At 49.4% G+C, this 19,129-nt stretch overlaps 5 protein-coding genes across 5 annotated transcripts; all 5 read right to left on the bottom strand.

The window, feature by feature from the left end:
- Positions 1–939: 939 nt before the first annotated feature.
- Positions 940–4,291, bottom strand: PFICI_06919 (uncharacterized protein; the record flags this gene model as incomplete). The annotated part of the gene is made up of 5 exons (XM_007835500.1): positions 940–1,043; positions 1,100–3,372; positions 3,430–3,752; positions 3,831–3,976; positions 4,096–4,291. The coding sequence occupies 5 exons, from the start codon at positions 4,289–4,291 to the stop codon at positions 940–942; spliced, it is 3,042 nt and encodes a 1,013-aa protein (XP_007833691.1).
- Positions 4,292–8,730: 4,439 nt separating this feature from the next.
- On the bottom strand, positions 8,731–9,980 carry PFICI_06918 (uncharacterized protein; the record flags this gene model as incomplete). Its single annotated transcript, XM_007835499.1, has 2 exons — positions 8,731–9,481; positions 9,610–9,980. The coding sequence occupies 2 exons, from the start codon at positions 9,978–9,980 to the stop codon at positions 8,731–8,733; spliced, it is 1,122 nt and encodes a 373-aa protein (XP_007833690.1).
- Positions 9,981–10,980: 1,000 nt separating this feature from the next.
- On the bottom strand, positions 10,981–12,693 carry PFICI_06917 (uncharacterized protein; the record flags this gene model as incomplete). Its single annotated transcript, XM_007835498.1, has 2 exons — positions 10,981–12,152; positions 12,219–12,693. 2 exons carry the CDS (start codon positions 12,691–12,693, stop codon positions 10,981–10,983), a joined length of 1,647 nt encoding a protein of 548 aa, XP_007833689.1.
- A 548-nt stretch (positions 12,694–13,241) lies between these two features.
- PFICI_06916 (uncharacterized protein) lies at positions 13,242–15,807 on the bottom strand (the record flags this gene model as incomplete). The annotated part of the gene is made up of 7 exons (XM_007835497.1): positions 13,242–13,729; positions 13,786–14,500; positions 14,565–14,755; positions 14,883–15,162; positions 15,288–15,539; positions 15,626–15,676; positions 15,745–15,807. The coding sequence occupies 7 exons, from the start codon at positions 15,805–15,807 to the stop codon at positions 13,242–13,244; spliced, it is 2,040 nt and encodes a 679-aa protein (XP_007833688.1).
- Positions 15,808–16,497: 690 nt separating this feature from the next.
- Positions 16,498–16,998, bottom strand: PFICI_06915 (uncharacterized protein; the record flags this gene model as incomplete). Its single annotated transcript, XM_007835496.1, has 2 exons — positions 16,498–16,761; positions 16,825–16,998. The coding sequence occupies 2 exons, from the start codon at positions 16,996–16,998 to the stop codon at positions 16,498–16,500; spliced, it is 438 nt and encodes a 145-aa protein (XP_007833687.1).
- Positions 16,999–19,129: the final 2,131 nt, after the last annotated feature.

Genomic DNA, 19,129 nt, shown 5'->3' with positions numbered 1-19,129 from the left:
ACCATCGCTTAATATATGAGACTGTCTCTAGTATCTTCAGTCGGGGTCTTCTGTCTCTGCCCTGTCTTGATCCATCTCGTAGTCATGTGGAGTTTGCTGTCTCTCGTGCTTACCAACGTCATAACTTACAAATTCGATGAAGAGCATGAACGGCATCAACTGGTGATCGACCACAAATGTGACCATCGTAGCCCGGAATCATTGATTACCTACATAAAGACTACCTTGTATTGGCAAGAATGCCGCCATGCCCGAGATGTCAGGATGCTTGTGAAGATTCTAAAGATTGGACAAGAAAACAATTAGAGAAGAGAGGCAGAAGAGAAGATTTCAAATTCGATTTTGTGAAGGTATCTCAACTATGTCAACTCCCGTCCAACTTGCTCCACTATCAATGGCATCATGCCAGGTCTTTCATCCTCTCGTTGCCCATTAGATTTCCCGGCACGTAACAAAGAACTCCTGACGTGGCGTCGCGATCAAGTATTGGCAGGCAAATGGTTCAAGAACGCTGAATCGCCGATAATATCGAAGAAGGCGAAGAAAAGAATTAAATACTCATCAGAAACAAAGGGGTAAACCCTCCATAACTTCTGACGGTGCGAAACAGAACAGGAATGTCGAAATCGGAAAGGTCCGTGGACAAACTGTAGCGGACTTGCGTGTTGTGATGGAAAACAGTGAAAGCAGAGGGCAAACAGTTTTCTAGTGGTATCATCGAAAATATAAACAGGGAAAAAAAAGAATAGGCAATAAAGCGCAACGAGCCAAGTGTAGTAGCCGTTGCAGGCATGTCAGCAGCTGGGGAAAATGCTGAATGGAGGACAAGCAGAAAAAGGACATAGGGAAGTCAGATAGTGTCGGCAGACTGGACGAGATTCTCAAAGAGCTTCAACCTTGCGTTGCATCAAAATTAAAATCTTCCTCGAAAATTCGTCCCTAGCGTCTCGGAGGAGTGTAGCTGCCGGGTCCAGTCGTGCCCTCCATATTGCCTGTCAATTCGGCGACTCGAGCCTTGATACGGGCAACGCGAGACTCGATCGCTATCATCACTTGTCAGTATCCTTCTTTGCAGTCTTTGGTGCCACCTTCTACTCACTCTCTTCGCCACTGGTGTTTTCGTCATCATCAGTTGTCTTGCTGTACCCGCCTCTGCTTTGCTCCTCGCTGTGACGAGCCCGGTCAGCTGCGTTCTTGCGAATTTGTGCCCATCTGTCCTGCATTGGCACAGTAGGTGAAGGTGCTCCTTCTTCAGAAAGCCTCTCGTCGGCCATCGGAGGGCTGTGGTCCGGAGCATGACGAGCGATCGGTGGCGGCGTGGCATCATCCTCGCTGTCATCTTCCTCGGGCGCAAATGCCGGCTGGTCAGTCAAAGGGCCTTGGTCAAAACGGGAGAACTCGTCATTGGCGTGGTGAGCATCGGCTGAGTCAATTCGCGAAACATTCTCGTCAACAGATGCTTCGTAAGCTGCTTCGTGGGGTGCTTGCGATACTGGAGACTGGACCGGGGTGATATCCTCTTCCTTCACTTCCGCCGGAGCTGCAAGTGCAGCATTGCTTGATGCCTTGATGTCGGCTTGTGCAGAGATGGGTTGTACCGTGTCCTGGGCCAGCATGGTGTTGAGGTCCATCGTGGCGTTCTCTGGGAGCTTGGAAGCCCGGTTCCGGCGACTGAAGAGCTTGCGCAGGCCACCCCCTCCACGTTTCTCTTCCTTGTGGAGCTTCTTGGGCTTCTTGTTGTCAGGGCTGGAGCCCGGCTCTGGCGATGCCATTGCCACCCGCATGGTATCAAAGTCGGTGGGAGGCGGAGGCAGAGGAGAATCGCGCCCAGTACCACCCGTCTGAACATCTCGAACCGGTTTCGACGGAACTTCTGGCTGGACGGCTGGCTCTACTAGTTGCTGCGGAGCCTCTGGTTCAACGATGACGGGAGATTGTGGTTTGGCTAGTGAGATGGCTGATGGAGACTTTTCAGGCAAGTCGGGCAGACGGTTTCCATTCGTGGCAGCATCATAGTCGGCATGCCCGTTCGTCTGCATGGTGGCTTGGCCCAATCCACGACCGGCGTTGATGTTTCCCAGGTAAGCCTCACGAATAGCGTCTTTATCGTACTTGTTGGCCCATTTCATTGCCGGTGAAGCCTCTTTCATGATAACGGGCTGCAAGGTAAGAACACTGTTAGTCTTCTCCCTCATAACCTCTACATCTGTGCGTCCGCGGCGTTCTGGGAGACTAGTCGCAGCCTGTTGTTCCTGAGCTTGTTTCGCTTGAAGTTGCTGCGCTGCAGCCTGAATCTTTGCTTGTTGGTCGGGGCCAATACTCGTCTTGCTCAAGCCGGCTCCGTTGGTCGCGCCAGGCTTCAGCCGGTTGTGCTTGTCAAGGGTCTGTTTTCCGGTCGACTTACTACGCGAAACCCCCTTGTTGCGTCGGGTCCAGCTGAAGAATCCCTTCTTTTCAGCCAAGTACGCATTGGCATCTGGTTCGGCCGCTGCGCCCTTGACAGTTTCCTCCATGATCAGCCATCTGCCCGATCTGATCACGGTCTCGATGACGGCGCAACGACCAAAGGCGGACTTTCGCTCGGCAGTCTCCTCGGGCGCTAGACTGCTCATCCACACCCACCAGAAAGCATCATCAAGATCGAATCTGGTGATACTGGCCAGCTCACCGGGCTCGAGATGCTGGTTAGACTCGAGGCGCGGGCGGTGAGATTGCGCGCTGCGTTGGCGCACACCTGCGTCAATCGGCGGCAAAACCTTGTCCGGAGGCAGCAACATATTCGGGCTGTGCGGCGAGTCGTCCACAAAGCCGGAAGATAGGAAATCAGCCCACGATGGGGTGGTCGGCCGACCTCCTCCTTGGGCCCCAGATGCAGGTGTCGTCCTTAGACCTCGCGTCGGCTGGCTTTTGGGCAGTTCGTCGTCATCGTCCTCTTCCTCCAGGGCGCCTCCAAATCCTATGTCCTCAAAACGTGACCATGATGCATCCCGCAATCCCGTCGAGTGTTTGGAGCTAGAGACCTGGGATTGATTTGCCAAGGAAATAGCCTTGAGCACTCTGCGACATTCCTCGGTAAGCGCCTGAATAGGGTCTTCGTACTCGGAGAACTCGTGCAATGCCTTGTCAGTATCGCGGTACTGGAAGTGGTTGGCACGTCGTAGCAGCGCAAATGGCGTTGGGGATACAGTATCCACGATCATGTTGACCCTGTATGTAGAAGACTGCATCAAAGACGGGTTGTGTGGTGGATACTCGGTTTCCTGCAATAGTTTCTGTAGTGATCTTGGAAGCATGGAAATACCACCGACGGTAGGTTGAGGGGCCAGGGATCGCAGGTATGCGAAGAACATATGGCTTGTGGCATCAGCCGCGCTGCAGTCACCTTGTCAGCAAACCAGGTTTAAATCTCCGAGCGGCAGAATTACGTACGTCAGCCAGAACCTGTAACCACCGTCGAAACCGTTGCCTGTGTCTTTATATTCAAAAGCCCACCAGGATGCCATGCGCGAAAGCTTGCGCCCGCTGAAACCATTGGTTTTGCCGTGGGCTGCAACCGCCGACATGAGATCAAAATAGTCAAAAATAATACTGGAACGCGCCTCGTTCTCAACACTTAGAGGAATGAAGGTGGTGAAGGCATCGCGAGCCAAATTGGAGTCTTGCTCGCCAACTTTGAAGAGCTCGTAAGCATCCCAACCAACCACACCACCTTGGACTCTGCTCCAGCACCATTTTAATACACCCGAAATTACCTGCTTTGCTGTTAGTCCTCTTTGTAAAGCTCCCGAAGGACCACAGGGTGATATTAAAAAAAAAAAAGATTATTGTACCATGGGCTCAGTCATACGAAGCTCTTGCGCCAGTGCTTCTCCTTGGGGTGTTGGGTTCGCATCGAAGAAATGACGTATAAAAATGCGGACCGCGCTCGGGTCTGAAGTTGGCCGGAAAGGTAGAAGAAGAAACGGATGATCCAGAGCTATATCGTCCCAACATGTCAGCCTCGAGCTTTGAAGCTTGCGAAATGCACCGAAAGCTATGCAATGCCTCTATAAAGACTTGCGCGTGTGCCTCCTTTCTGTTGGTGTTGTTACATACCCCTTGCCTTGAGTTCCAGCGTACAACATCTGACCAGATTTGCGATTTCCTCGGGCTCTACTGTTGTTCGTGCGTATGCATCGTCCCAGCGCGGCTTCGCGTCAGCGTGGCCCGCGAGATCATCCAGGCCGGTCTTCTTCTTTTTGGGTTTACCCTGGCCATCTTTGCCCCTTATTCGCGAAAAGAGACTCGGCATGGTGACACCGAGTCAATGCAGTGCAGTGGTATGCCTCCCAAAAAAAGGCAGAGAACCACTCAGAGTATTGACATAGAGATCCAAGTTTGGAACGAATGTGGAAAAAAGAATGCCTTGGGTGTGTTTGCAGCAACAACAACAAGACGAGAAGAATTGCGCAGTAGAAAAAAAAAAAAAAGTCGAAGGCTGTTTGTAAAAGCGGCCGTGAAGCTAGTTGTCCAAGATCGCGAACGGGGGTGCGTGGGGGGGATCCCCGTTTTCGTCTCGTCTATTTCTGGGGCGAAACGTGAAATAAATTGGAAGAGGAAAGTCGGTTCGGGCGGGAGGAGGAGAGGTTTGCCGCGATCCCTGCGACTTTGCAAAAAAGTATATCAACAATTGTTGTCGTCAGTGGAACAATCGAAAGACGACTTTCGAAAGTCAAGTAGGTAAGTAGGTAGGCAATCAGTCAATGGAGGGGGGCGCGTATGTGTTTGTGCCAAAGTCGCTAGACACTACAGAGCAGCGATATCCGATAGGTTATTGGAGAAAATAGGGGAAAAGGTTTGGGAATACTAAACAAGAACGTGGACAAAAAAAAAACCACTAGAAAGACAGAGATGAGAGAGAGAGAAGAAAAATTGAACGATGGTGATGCAAGTGCTTTTTTTGGGAGCAGCATTCAGAGAGAGAGAAGAAAAAAAAAAAAGACAGGGCCTCTCTTGGGTGTTCTGAAAGAGGATGTAATCTCAGGGGTACAGAGAGACGCCGCCGTGTCTGGCGAGTTGAGGGTTCTGGTCACAACATGAGGTAGCCAGTGGCCCATTTACCATGCAGGCCAGGGTGTATGCAATGTTATGTAGGTGGTAGGTATGTATGTACATTTACCTACTTGTAATCTGTACGTACTTGGCACATACTTCTAACATTACAGATAGGATAGGTACACAGATGGATGTTAAAATGGGTGTGTGGTGGTATTGGGCGCGGGTGTGGCCCGTCTTCTTGCAGCGTTCGTGCATCTTCTTTTCTCTGCTCTGCTGTGCTCTTCCCTGCCCATCGCGTTTCGTCTCTCGTGTCTCTCTCACTACAGAGTAGGTACTACTTCTTCATGTGAGCTCAGGCAGGTCCAAGGAGTCGCACGTCCTCCTTCGAATGGTCTAGGAGCTGCAAGCCGCACTCAATTCTGCAGACTCAATTCCACTCCAGTGGATATTAGTGCCCAAGAGAGAAAGGCGCCGTTGGACTTTAGTCTCTTGTTGTTGCCGCCTTCAGCAGCGCCTACCTACTGTGGTAGGTATTGGGTCCGCTACAATCTGCGGCGGCGGTACCTACTTGGACCTATTCGGCAAGCAGCTCCCCCCTCAGCAATTAAAGCTTTTCTTTCGGACCATGAACGTTTTAAGATTGGAGGAGCTTTTGTCTAACCCATCTCAACCCGCCCTACGATCCAGAAGCACGTTACGGCAATACAGACATGAATTTCATTGCAGCCACTGACCTTTGGAGTCCTAGCAGTCCAACCACCTTGTACAATGACGGCAAAGAAGCATAAAAAGACAGACCAAAAGGAAAACAAAAACTTTGACAGAACTTAGCGGAATTGCTAATCATAGTCCCAGTCAATGCCTTGGATGTATGATGTTTTCTTCTTCTTGTCAGCCAACATTTTACTACCGCCATCCATGGCGCCAATCCAAAGCTCACTCACTCACTCACTCAAAGCCGCATGGGCATTGCGCACGCAAAGGGCAGCAGCCCCCCCAGTTCTTTTCCTGGGGACATTTCGTCTCAAACTCCGGCAAACCTTGCATACGTGGACGAGGGGGCTGTCAATTTTGTTTGCTTGCTTTACCTCGGGCCTTTCAAATTACTAATTCTCTTGCGCCAGCCAATTCATTGATTCATTCCATCATTCCCTTGTGTGGTCTGATGGGTGATGGGTGATAGGTTGCAAAAGACATGCCCCGGCGATCTCTAGAAGTAACGCCGACGTTGTGTATCGTTAATCACCATGTCAATGGAGTGAGTTCAGGAAGACGTCTTGGAAGCCATTTCCCGGGTCGCGGCAAAGCTAGTAGGTCGGAACCATATATTATTAGGTACGTTCTCGCCCAACCATCACATCTGCGCTCTTCAAGTCCAGTCTTCTTGTCTGGCCCGATTGAGGTAACTGTCTACGCTGATCGTCAGGTACAATTTCGTTTTTCGTGTGACAGCAGGTAACCTTTCGTGTCATTTTCGTACCGTATTTGCATCGCACCAGATTTCGGATACGATTCGTTCAACTTCATCGGCAAGACCCCAAAGTGTCGTGTCCTCACTCATTTTGCGACTTGCAAAGTTCAACAGAGTCGTCATGTTCCATGCAGGCCAGAAAGACTGATCTCGGGAGAGGCGTTTCGGTTGCCATGTCGGGGGGCATTGACGAGACTCTAGAAGAAGCCTAGGGCATATACGGCAACCCAGTACCACATGGTTTGGACGTCTGCAAGTCTTGAACTTTGGAGGGCAGTTATATCTGCTGTCTCTTGTCTGCAGCTCTGGGCCTTCCCGGAAACCCAGACCGGACGCCACTCACCACAAGGTGCGGTATTGCAGAGATGCACTGGGATCCGTTTGAGCTTGTCACGCCCTGCTTACTTACTTTTATCAAGTGTATACTGTACTATGCCGTCGACCATCATGATCAATGATTGTCAAAAGCAAGCCAAAGCCCCCTTTGGCCAACATGGCTTTGCATAAACCAACAACTCATCATCCCTCCCCCCATGGGCGAATCCGAGTTTTTGCAACATTATTGGTCTTCAGCTGACCACTCAGCTCGCCATACTCTCCGCGTCCGTGTGTTGGCAAACCAGGTTAAGGAATAGTGTAGATTGAGCCAACCCGGCAATGACATCCACCAATGGGCTGTGCGAAACAGCAATCAAGATTCCAGTGCTATCTTGATTTACAGTGGATATCTCTCTATTCATTCTTTGGCTTCAGCTCAAGCCAGCTCCACCTCGTCCAGCCGGGTTACTATTGATACTTGTTGCATACTGCGCATTTTCCTACATTCGCTATTATAACCATATTAGAACGAGCAAGCTCATGGTAAAGGGTCGGCCATGTCAGCCTTACTTGTCCAACACGCGCCACTGTTGTATGAAACAAGTATCCGAGGCTCTGCATGCCCACTACTGCAAGCCACTCGACAACTCGTCCCAAGCCTAGTATAGGCGCGCAGTGCTGCAATCCACAACATAAAAGTGTTGATTCCAGAGTCCCAAACCGCTAACAGGCACGTGGGAAGTTCCGACCATATTCGTCTGGATAGGTACACATGGTCCAGGCTTTTTTTTGAGATGAAGATCTTTTGGATTTGCTGATCTACCTTTTTTTTTTAGGGGACCCCATTAGCGGGTCAAGCTTCCCAAGCTTCTCCACGATTCTCCACTTCCCAATTTGGACCACTATTGAAGCTTCTTTCATCAAGCACCCAAAATAAAAAAAAGTGATGAGATGGGAGGCGCAAACAAACCAACCATAAACACCATTTCCGCCCACGGGATCCGAGTCTTCCTTTAATAGATGGTACCACATCTTAAAATTTGATTGGTACTTTTTCACTAACCCTCGAATCTAGGAGTAGACCCGCGACTGCAAACTTCAGCTATCAGCCTCGCCAAGCATTGTTTGATATATGCCTTGGCAACAGATCGATTGATAAAGTTCATTGCGAGGCTGTGGTATAGCAACTATCAGCACCACCAGAACCCCGCCGCATGTGTTGTCCATCCTGGTCGATGTGATTGCCCCTTCAGCAACTGCATGTCTCGACAAGAGTGTATTGTAGGTAGTCTTGTAAGCAAACTGCACTACACCTTGATAATATTGACTTCTTTTCTTCTTCTTGAATTGGATTACTTGCTCTCGAAATTAACCTTTACTACGAGGCATGTATTTCCGTCATGTAACATTGATACAGGAATTGGCCATGGTGACGTCGAGGATTGTATCACTGGTAAAATCAAAGTGTTTGTGACGAAGCATATGGATAGATCCTTCACTGCATAATTTGTTGCACAGATTCTCTGATCATCTCGGCGGTCGTGCTTTCATTATAGTAACGCAAGTGTAGTCCCTTGCGAACAAAATTTCTCATCATGCATGCATGCAACTGCATGTCCCAAGAGGGGAATGTATCCCCCAACAGGTCTTCTATAGAACGATGAAACGCCTCAATCAAGATAGGCCATCAGTCTTCGTTGCCTGGAAAAATGTATACACACCATTGAAGAAGAAAACCCCCATAAACAAAACCGCAAGCATCTCCGCAGGCAGACTATACAATGGTCGTTCTTTTCTTCTTCTTTTCGCCATCATAGATTCCGTAATCGTCGTGTCCGTAAACTTGCAAAGCTTCCACGTCAAAAAAAAGCCTGGCCACATTTTAAGGGTTGCAAGAACTTCTTTCAGTTCTTCTCTCCGTTGGTTTCAACTGCACCCTCTTCTCCCTCGTCTTCGAGCACCTTGCTCTCTTCTACGACGCCATTACCATTCTTCTGCTCGACTTTGCCAACCGTCACGACGGGGGTGGGTTCTTCCTTTTTGGTTTGGTCTGCGGTCTCTTCTTCTTTCTTCTTCTTGTCGTCCTTTTCGTTCTTGGGGGCCGCCGTCGGCTCTAGATTCCAGTCAATCTCGCTGCCCTCGCCGTACCGAGTCACGAGCCACTCGTTCGTCTTGCGAAAGTGGCCACAGTCAAAGAAGCCGCGGCTGGCGCTCAGGGGACTGGGGTGCACGCTCTGGAGGACGAGGTGGCGCTTCTTGTCGACCTTGACCACGCGCTTGCCCGCGGGGGTGCCCCAGGCCAAAAAGACGACGCCGCGCGTGCGCTTTTGCGCCACCAGGTCAATGACGCGCTGCGTAAACTTTTCCCAGCCGCGGTTGGCGTGGCTGTTGGCCTCGTGTGCCCGCACCGTCAGGCACGTGTTGAGCATGAGCACGCCGCGCTCCGCCCACGGGGTCAAGAGTCCGCCCTTGTTCGCCGGCGGCTGGAACGACGGGTAGTCCTTCTTGAGTGCCACAAACATGTTGCGCAGCGATGGCGGCGGCGCCGTCGGTGGGCGTACCGAGAAGGCGAGGCCGTGGGCTTGGTTGATATTGTGGTAGGGATCTTGGCCGAGAATGACGCACTTGACCGAGTGGAATGGTGTGAGCCGTGACCTGGAAGGGAAGCAAGTCGGTTAGTTGTGAGTTCGAGTAAAAATACGTCATCGTACTTAGAGTTCCGAGGGGATGGGAGCCAATGGCTTTCCCATAACCTAGACTGTACAATGGGAATATAGACATACCAGGAATAGATATCTTGTGGTGGTGGGAAAATCTTCTTGGGGCCAGCCATTTCCCTGGCAAGGAATCTCTTTAGATCCAAGAACTCTTTGCTCGTAACCTCATCCTTGAGGTGTGCAAGCCAGCTGTCGTCGAGGGTGTCAATCTCGAGCTGAAGCAGCTCTCTCTGCTCCTCCTTGAGGCTGGCTACCCACTTGGCCTTGTCAAAGGTCGGGGCGGGCGACTCGACTCTGGGTGCAGAGCCATTGGTGGAAGAGGAAACGACCTTTGGAGCACCAAAGAAGGACGTGATGCTCGCATTTCCGCCGCCAGTCTTGACCTTTTTGCTGGCGTCGACGCTCGAGGCCGCCTTGCGTTTGAGGGTCGAAGACATGGTTTTGTGTGTATGTGTGTGTATATGTGTTGGCGAGAATAACGGGTCTCGGTGCGGCCAGACGGCAGCGATTTCGGACTGTGGAGTGTGCTCGTGCGTAGACGACAAGCACACGTTTCAACCACACAATTGTCGAATCTATGGGGCAGAAATGGTCGAGTACAATAAGAGGCACGAGATTGGGAAGAAAAGATGTGACGAGATGCCGCTAAAACACGGAAGACGAGGATTTGAGCCTAGATATTGGGGACAAGACTAATCTTGTGTAGTTGCAAATCTGAAACAACTTGAGATTGAATAAAGAACAAGAGAAGAGAGTAAGCACGAGAGGGAAAAGAGGAAAGAAAAATGGTTCACAATTGCCTGGTCGTCACCGGGCTGCCTACCTGATCCCTCGATCTAACTATTACTCGAATTGGCGCCTAGAACCAGGGAAGGTTTGTCGTCACGTCACAGCGCGCTCTGCCTGCCTACTACTATGCAGGGGTGCGGGTGCTTTTTTGGAGCTGCACGACGCGTTGGACGCGTTTCCGTGCCAATTCAATTTAAGTCGACGTGTAAGAGGAAAAAAGGTGGAGTCTCGGATTGTCTTGGGTGCTGATAACGATTCCATGGAAGAAAAGCAATAAGCAATACTCGGCGTAATCGTCATGTTTTATCCTGAGACCAGGAGCTGTATGATTTATTATACAAAAGTTTTTTTTTTTTTTCTTTCTTATTAATCTGATTCTCTGAGATACTGTTGCCGACCGTCGTTCGTCTTTCTCTATAGTAAGATACATAAAAGTATTGTACAAGACACAATTAATTGGGCTTGCCGCGCATGCGTCGATCGCTCGTCTATATCGTATAATCTCGCCAGTGTATTGTAATCACCAAACAACCATGCTCCAGCTTTTCCAGCCTTGTACATGCGCCGAATGCAGGTATCATATACAATCAAAACGCCTTTTCCCAATGCAGAATATCGATCGGTGAGCGGAGAGTCGTCGTCCAAACATTATCGCCCACTGGTGGCCTCTTCGCCGTTTTGCTTCATTGCTGCCCTTTCATTGATGCTCCTAAACGTTCGCTTTCCAACTTCGTAGCTGCTAATCATGATGGCACAGCTGGGTGCGATCTTGAGTGTACGAGGTATCCAGCCTTTCCACAGTCCTGCCACGCCTTCTGTCTTGACAATGTGCCATAATAAACGTGCCATGGATTGCTCTTCGGGAGCCACTGTCTTGGATCCATCCGTGGCAACCTTTCTAGCCGAGTCTCTAAAGACCTGCGTTCTCGTCTTGCCCACATCGAAAGGCATCGTTGCAATAGAAGCGAGTGAGCCCGAGACGGCGCCAGCGGTGAAGCTGTCCAGGAATGTCGCCGTGTGATTCTCTTGGCTCTGGGATCGGCTCCGAACCCGGCGGCGCGAGCCGTCTTCTCTAGTTATCGAGCGGCCGCGACGCTCCTCGCGCATGTCTGTGAGTTTTCCCCTGATCGTCTCGTAGCCCCACCAATACATGCCCGAGAACGGCACGTCGCGCCAGAGTGTCAAATTGAGACCTCGCCATAATGATCGAGGTCCATGCTCAGCCAACATTGTCTTCATGCTGTCAAACGTATTGGCAAAGTGGTTCGTCGCGGTCGAGCCAGACGTGGCCTGCATGCGGGTGCGAAATAGCTCAATGGGACCAATGGCTGTGGCTGCAAGAATCCGGGCCACAGACCCGCCCACGAGCGGTGCATAGATGTCGGATTTGAGCTTGCTTATGGGGCTCGCCTCGTTGTATCGAAGCCATTCGTAACCGGTAAAGTAAATGATGTTGGCGGGCACAGCCATGACTAGAGTAGGTGAGAGACCTCGCCACAGGGTTGTCACGCCCTCGTTGCGAGCAATCTTTCTCAGGCCATCAAAAGTCGAATTAAAGGCCCTCTTTTGTGTCTGCTCAACTGCGCAATCGCCAGCTATAGCCGATCCCCCCAGCGCATCTATTCTGGGTCCTGCGACGCACAGCTCAGCGCCGTTGTTCATGAAGAAGACTTCTCGGCAACAAGCCGTGACGCCGAGGTTAGATGGCCGGAATGCATTTGGCGTGGAGGTTGAAGTTGCAAGCTTGGAGAGGTCTGCAGTGTACGCTTGAGGCGTTGCTTGCGATTGCAGTCGGACTCGGACAACATCGAGAGGGGTGACTAATGAGGACAAAGTTAGATAAGAATCCCCAGCCGCTGGGGAGGGCAAGAACAGATGAGACTTACCAAGCAGCGATGTCAACAAGCTGCCCGAGATGGCTGATAGCATCTTCTGACCAGCCGAAATGTCCATCACCTGTTCAGCGCCATCATCCTTTGATGACAGCATGGTATCGCCAGCGAATGCATCTTCCGGGATGGATAACCTGTCGTGGTCTTGCGCATCGATGCTCTGGGAAGTGGGCATTGTTTGGGCGAATCCCGGATAGCCGGGGGTGGCCCGCTGGGGTAGCTCTGATGTCGATGAGAGAGGAGGTTTTGGGGGAGTGAGAATGCGAAAAGTTTGCTCGATGGTGATGGTGATTAACCAGTACGGGATGTTTGAGTTGGTGCGCAGGCAGTCATAGCCAAGGGGGGGCGAGAGTTCATAATGCTTTGGCCCGTCTCGCTGCGATCGCGGCCAATTTTTGTTGCTCTGGAGCGTTCCAAGGGAAAAAATGCGCGTCATTAAATCGGAGGACCCAATGGCCACATTCAGCATCTGTGCCGGATTTAACCGCTGACCTTATCTAAGCTGTTCGGGGGACCTTGGTGGCGCTCCCGGGCTTTGATGGGGGTCCTGCGGTGGAACCCCAAACGCTTACAAACAGTCGCCTAGCCGAGTGATCTACCTACATTACAAGGTACCGACTGGTCACTGTGTTACCCTCCTTTCCCCCCTGTCGTCATGACTTAGAATCTTCAAGATGTTCACATTGCATAAAAAAGACAAGAGGGACAAAAGATGTGTTTCCTAATCAAGTGATCCCTTCCAGATCTATTCTGCATGATATGTCCAATATCACCGAAGACGGAATACACTTCAGAAATGCCGTTAATGTTTACTGAATCACCAAGAAGAAAAATAAAATTGATGGTAACGTCAGCATGTTGCCAACTGCATTATCTGATTCTCGATTACATGAAATACATCTTCAAAAAAGTACAAAGAGTTCGAACTGAACAAAAATCCAAGAATGCATTTGTGGTTTGGCCAAGTCGCCAATTATAATCTTCCGACCAGTTACAAATAGACTGTATTCAGGCTTGTCAAGAAGAACGAAGTACAAAGCTAGGATCAAAGTTGAAATCTTCGCCCGGCTGGGGATTCTGCATAGGCATCTGCCACATTTGCGCATTTCCTGGCCATGACGCGAATGGATCGAGGCCTTGATTCATAAACGCACCGCCGCCACTCGAGTCAGCCTCGATGTTTATCTGATCAAGGCTGTCATCGACTGTCGTATTCCAAGTAGGCGCTCGAGGTTCCAACATCTCTCGTAATCTGACGATGTAGTCGGGCTCGTCAAAAAGACTCGCTGGCGCATTCTGTACACTGTTTCCATGCGCATCCCATGCTTTGAGAACCTGCGCGGCCAATCCTAGATGCAGTTTGACTGCAGGTTCGAACAGCTCCGTATGATGGGTATAGGTAAAGTTGACCACCTCCCATGCTCTCTTTGTCGATTCATCCGGTTTGTGCGTAGCAAGTTGGCCCACCATGAAAGAGAACATACCAGACTGAAATCGTGAAAGTGCTTCGACGTGTTAGATACCTTGAGCAAGAGCTGGTGAGGGTAGGATCATGGCATACCAAACCAAGAGAAACATCCGCTTTTCTCCGTCGCCTGGTACAATCGTATGTCGTGTTCTCCCATGACAATGGCGATGTTGAAAATTATATCCATGGGCGACGAATGCTTGGTAGAAGCCTTGTCTGTTGAACCATTTGCTAGCTGAGTAAGCTCTTGTACTCGCGACCATAGTGTATGCCTCATTTCGCTTGCGAGTTCGTGAACAGCTCCCATGGCGGGGTTGCCGTACTGGTTAAAAATGTCCTGAAGTTTCGCGTCTAGTTGTGTTACAGTAGACTGTGGCTTCTGGGTGTTGTCTTGTATGGAGGAAGACAAGGTGTCATTCTTCATCCAGTTCAACGGAGATTGAAGTGTTGGCTGTTCAATCAGAGTTTTCCCAATTTCATAATACATAAGCAAGAATATCATGTCCGTCGGTCCATTTTCTGGCCGAAGTTCCTTCATTGACGGGACAAGCTCGGAATCGCTTATGTTTGACGGTTTCTTTGTATCCCATTCTCGAAGGAGAAGCGAAGAGCTCATGCCAGAGCTCAGTGCGCTGACTGTGTCGAGGAGTACGATTTGCCACCAAATTCGCCTCCTCATCTCGGCTTCAAAAGGCGGGAGGTCCAAGTGATCTCCATCTCGATGAAGGCCCATCTTCTGTGCGATCCGGATAACAAACCCGAATACTATCCAAGCCCCATGAGAATCAAACCGACCAGTGATGGCGATCTGTTTGACACATCAGCGATTCGATCTAGAGCCGCTATCCGATACGTTGGGTATACGTGCTTACCATGTAGAGGACTAAAGCCTGTAGCACAACCAAGTCATGGTTGCTTGACAAGTCGATTTGATTGAAAGCGGCCCGCAGACCTTTGGTATACTGATGAATTGCTTCCTGCTTTGTTACTCCGAGAAAGCAGGTACACTCTGCGTCTTTGAGGGCGACAGTTGCTGTGAGACATATTGCAAATAATAAAGACACTATTTTTATATTCATTTGTTAGTATTTGCTATGTAAACACAAGTGATGTTGATGATCTGGGTGCTATTGTGCATTAAAGAGGACGAACACCAAAGGTAGTGTACCGATAGATATGTACAAACTTACCGTGGCTTGCCGAGATCTGTTTTACACCAGCCGATGCCTTCATCATGATGGGCTGCATCGTGGGAGAATGCAAAATTCTAGTCAAGGGATGGATTCTGTCCAAGAAGACTTGCCACAGGTAAAAGATATGCACTGATTGGGGATAACAGCCTATCAGGTCCCCCGGGGCGGCTTGCTGAAAGACAATTCCAGTCTCGAGGCTCGACGTTGTGGATGAGGACTCACGGCTGGAGTCGTCGACGAGTTCAGCATTATCTAGAATGCCATGGATAGCATGCAGCTATGATGGAGAGTCAGTACTCGCATTACAGTTGAGCTGGTCATGTATGTGGCCCAACAGCCTCGTCGTGGCTTTGTTGGTATGGTCTGGGCAAATTATTAGTGACAGCCTATGTCATATCTTACCTCATTGTGTACAGTCGCCCACAATTCATTCTCGACTAGATGCGGACTGCCCGATGAATCGACCAGCTGGCCATAGTGTTTGGTTCTGGTTGTCCCGGCCTCTGGGGCGTTGGGTTTTTCAGTAGGCAAGAGTGTTTGAGCGGAAATCTTGGTGAGTGCATCCTCACAGCGTGCCAATCGCTGCCGTAGATCTTCATGGTGCCGTATTCCCTTCCGCTGTTTTGGGGTATTTGAAGCGCATTTTACGTTTGCCTAATTGTTCAGTTCTTAGCTGACCATTATTTCCATATACGAAACAGAGAGGAGGAAAACATTGTTGGTGATCAGCATCAACTTACCTTGACGCAATTAGAACACGGGATTTTCTTGTCACACTTGACTTTGCGAATCTACAAAATTGTCAATATTGTTGGTATTCGAGTTCTTGTGAGTATGACCTGAACTTTGCCTTACTCACACGACATGTAACGCAAGCCAGCGGTCGGGGTGAATTGGCTCTTGATGGAACAGTATCAGACATTGAGAAAGGGGCAAACTGAACTGAATGCCGAAACTGGAAGCAAGAGATGCGAGGACTCTCCAATACTTGTGTTCGCTTTTTCCAGTATGGATTTCGCCGTCGTGATCAGTCGTGGTGTTGTAGCTGTCTCTACGTCTGCCAGCCCAGTGGGGGGATTTTTGGTCAGGGTTTCAATGGGGGCAGGTCAGGAACATTATTATAAGCCTGACCGCAGACCCCTTGGGGTGGGTGGCTGTGAGTCTAATGTATGGCTCCGCATCTAGATCTGCTACTCCAGGGGGCCTAACGGGGCGCGCTAAAGAAACGGCATTGATGCCCGCACATGCTCTGTAAAAGGTCTACTGGCTGATAGATTGTGATATACTCTGTACTTAGGCCGTAGTGCATGGAAACATGCCCATGTCTACTTTGATGATTCATCTTTATATAGCCACTATAATATCAATATCGTTCTTCTATCAATGAAACCAAGTGAAAATTCTCAGTTGTATCATTATAAGAGTACAGTCAGGTATATCAAGGGGTATTGTATGATTCAAGAATTGATTTTCTGGGGTTTCTAAGATATTATAACACTGGATAGCCAAAGGTCAGGCAGGGTTGATCAATGTGATCTCCCGTCTAAAATTCCCGTGAAAGTAAATTGTATCGTGATGCAAAACCTGGCATTTCTAGATACACACGCAAGTTCTAAGCAGAGATTGTAATCATCTCAACCAAACCATAGGTAGTCCTCTGCCCGAAGAAGGAACCGCGATCCAATATGGTGCCAGCATACACGCTGTCCCCAATGGCGTTTGGACCGTATGTTTCTTGATATGGTCGCAGCGACTCTACCTCCAAACGATCTCCGTTCTCGAACACGAGCTGCCAACTTTGCGAATACGTGATGTTGGTCTTGTACGAAGTCCACGTGTTTTCCCAGTCGGCCTTGAGATTGTAATCCAGAACAAACTGCGATTCTTCCCCAACGCGGACGGTGGCAAATCAGTTCGTGATTGGCGCTGCGGGAGCTACCAAGTCACAGGCCCAGATGCTGGCCTTGATCAGAGAGCCCAGGAAATGCAGCTGAAACCAAGTCCAGTTGGCCGGGGCGCCGAAGCCAGCTTGGCGATCGTACCAGCCAAAGGACTGCTCCGGAGCCACGGTCAAGACCCTTTCGCCAATCGTGAGGCTTCCGCTGGTCCTCATGGCGGGAATGGCCCATTCCGTCGAGTTGCTGTAGCCTGCTCCAAACGTAATGACACCGTTGCCTCCATCTCCTGATCATAGTCCAGTCAATCTTTAGAGTTGCCGAGTTCGCTGCCGGCGAAACGAGCGGCCTGCAGACGTCTGAAGCCTACCTATACTGCTTGGATGCCGCTCTGATGCTGCTCGTCGCCATGATCTTCAATGTTCGGCACCCGAGCCAAGTCGTGCAAGTTACGTACCAAAATTGGGAGGGAACGGAGGGGGAAGTGTGCCTGGCGTAAACACTTTTTGGCCGGTAACGGGTCAAGGGTCGTTCAGTGATGGCGAGAAAGGCATTAGGCACCAAGCCAGGTAGGTATTCCAGAGGATATAGGCAATGGAGTAGGGCTACAAAGATTTCAGCCCGGGCTAGACAACACATTGTTTGTGTTTCTTTTTCTTTTTTTATCTCGCAAAATTGGCCAAACTAATTCCAGGCATTACATGTAAGTCTGCGGACCCAACTCATGGACTTGTGGGTCAGCTATATACACTTTTAATCCCTGTACAGTCTCCACAGCAAATCTAAAGCTCAAATCCATCTCTTCCAGAAAATACAAAGCCGACTGATTCTCAAAAAGATGTCAAGATATAGAAGTTTAATTATTTAGTATAATTTATTGATTTTATTTGGAAATATTTATTTCGAAATGTTGAAAAACCTATGTCTCATTCCGAAGTAACTATTGGAGTCGTGCCATAAAGCCATAGAATGCCGGAGTGAGTTACGATAGCGCCGTCTTCAATACATAATAAGCCTGGTCGAAAAAGTTTCCGAGTCAAACTCCGACTACCTACCTAAGCAATTGCCCTAAAGCTGTAGATAAAATGTTCTAGATGGCTTGCGATTCTTTGGGAGACTGACAAGATACTAGATTATTCCGTAGTCGTCCTGCAGGGTGGATAGGCAGTTTGTATCCATTGTGCTATATTTCGGCCATTCGGCGACAATTTCGGGCCGAGCGGTCACGTTTGCCCAGCTCCGTCCTGGGTAGGATTAAGCTCGGCACTTGTTCTCTCCCCTGACTGCAATAGACGCGGGATACTCCCATTCAGGGCACCAATAGTTTTCTAGAAGTTTTTATTTCTTGTCAGGGGTCGTGTTTGTTGTAGGACAGCACAGTCAGGCTTGCGAGTAGTACTTGCGGGTCTGCCTGTCAACACGATGTCAGTGATCTTCGGAACTATTCGATCTGGCCTTGGATATACGTGATTCTGCAGTATGGCAGAGTTGTGGATACAAATATTCGATAACATAGACTGCAAATATATATTGTGTCATGTTTTACACGTCGAAGGAGTATTTAGCATTACTCTCATCAGATCATTGTCTCTTACACCATCTAGCACCGAAACTTTGTCATCATGAGTGCCACGTCGGCTTTTTATATTGCGTTGTGGTTCGCCCTCTGTCTTCTTGTGAGGGGCAAGATATAAGTTGGATCCGGGGTGTGGAATACGACGAGAACTATTGCTGATCTGATTGACAACCGTGATCATGGGCTCAGCTACACTTATGCTGGGCTCTGTGAACCCGAGAGACTTTCTATGGCTTTATCTAAGGAGGTTTTGACTTTTGATATTATTGGGTTTTGTTATTCTATCCTTTGAAATACGATTAGTACATTAATCATATTACATGTTGCGCCAGGATTATTTCTGCCACAAGGTCAAGCATCCTCAGACATGGAAATATTCTCTCTTCTGTTTCCCATTGTCTCGACCGCAGCTCCCTGTTGGGCATCCATCCTTACGGGGTGACTGGTTAAGGATAATAATATATTGACTTATTTGACCACGAGATAACGGCAATAGCACGCTTGATACTGAACCAAAGATGCAGTATTAATGTTTGGAAAGACAAAAGCCTCCGCCTCCCTCATTTTGCTATAGCCATCAAACTTCGGATCCTGCTGGTATCCCGGATGTACTTGAAGCAAGACATCATACCAAAATAAGCTGGGCCCACTATCTTCAAAGTGGATTTCACCATCATTCGGTCTAAAGTATCACTCTTGGCTAAGAAGGCGATCGATTAGCAATAATGCGAAATGCTGATATGAGTCGAGGCTACAGCTTTTTCTTTTTCTTT

The sequence above is a fragment of the Pestalotiopsis fici genome, assembly GCF_000516985.1.
Source record: "Pestalotiopsis fici W106-1 unplaced genomic scaffold PFICI_Scf_4, whole genome shotgun sequence".
Lineage (NCBI taxonomy): Eukaryota > Fungi > Ascomycota > Sordariomycetes > Amphisphaeriales > Sporocadaceae > Pestalotiopsis > Pestalotiopsis fici.
Note: the sequence above shows the minus strand (reverse complement) of the source record. Positions and strands in the feature narration are given on the sequence as shown.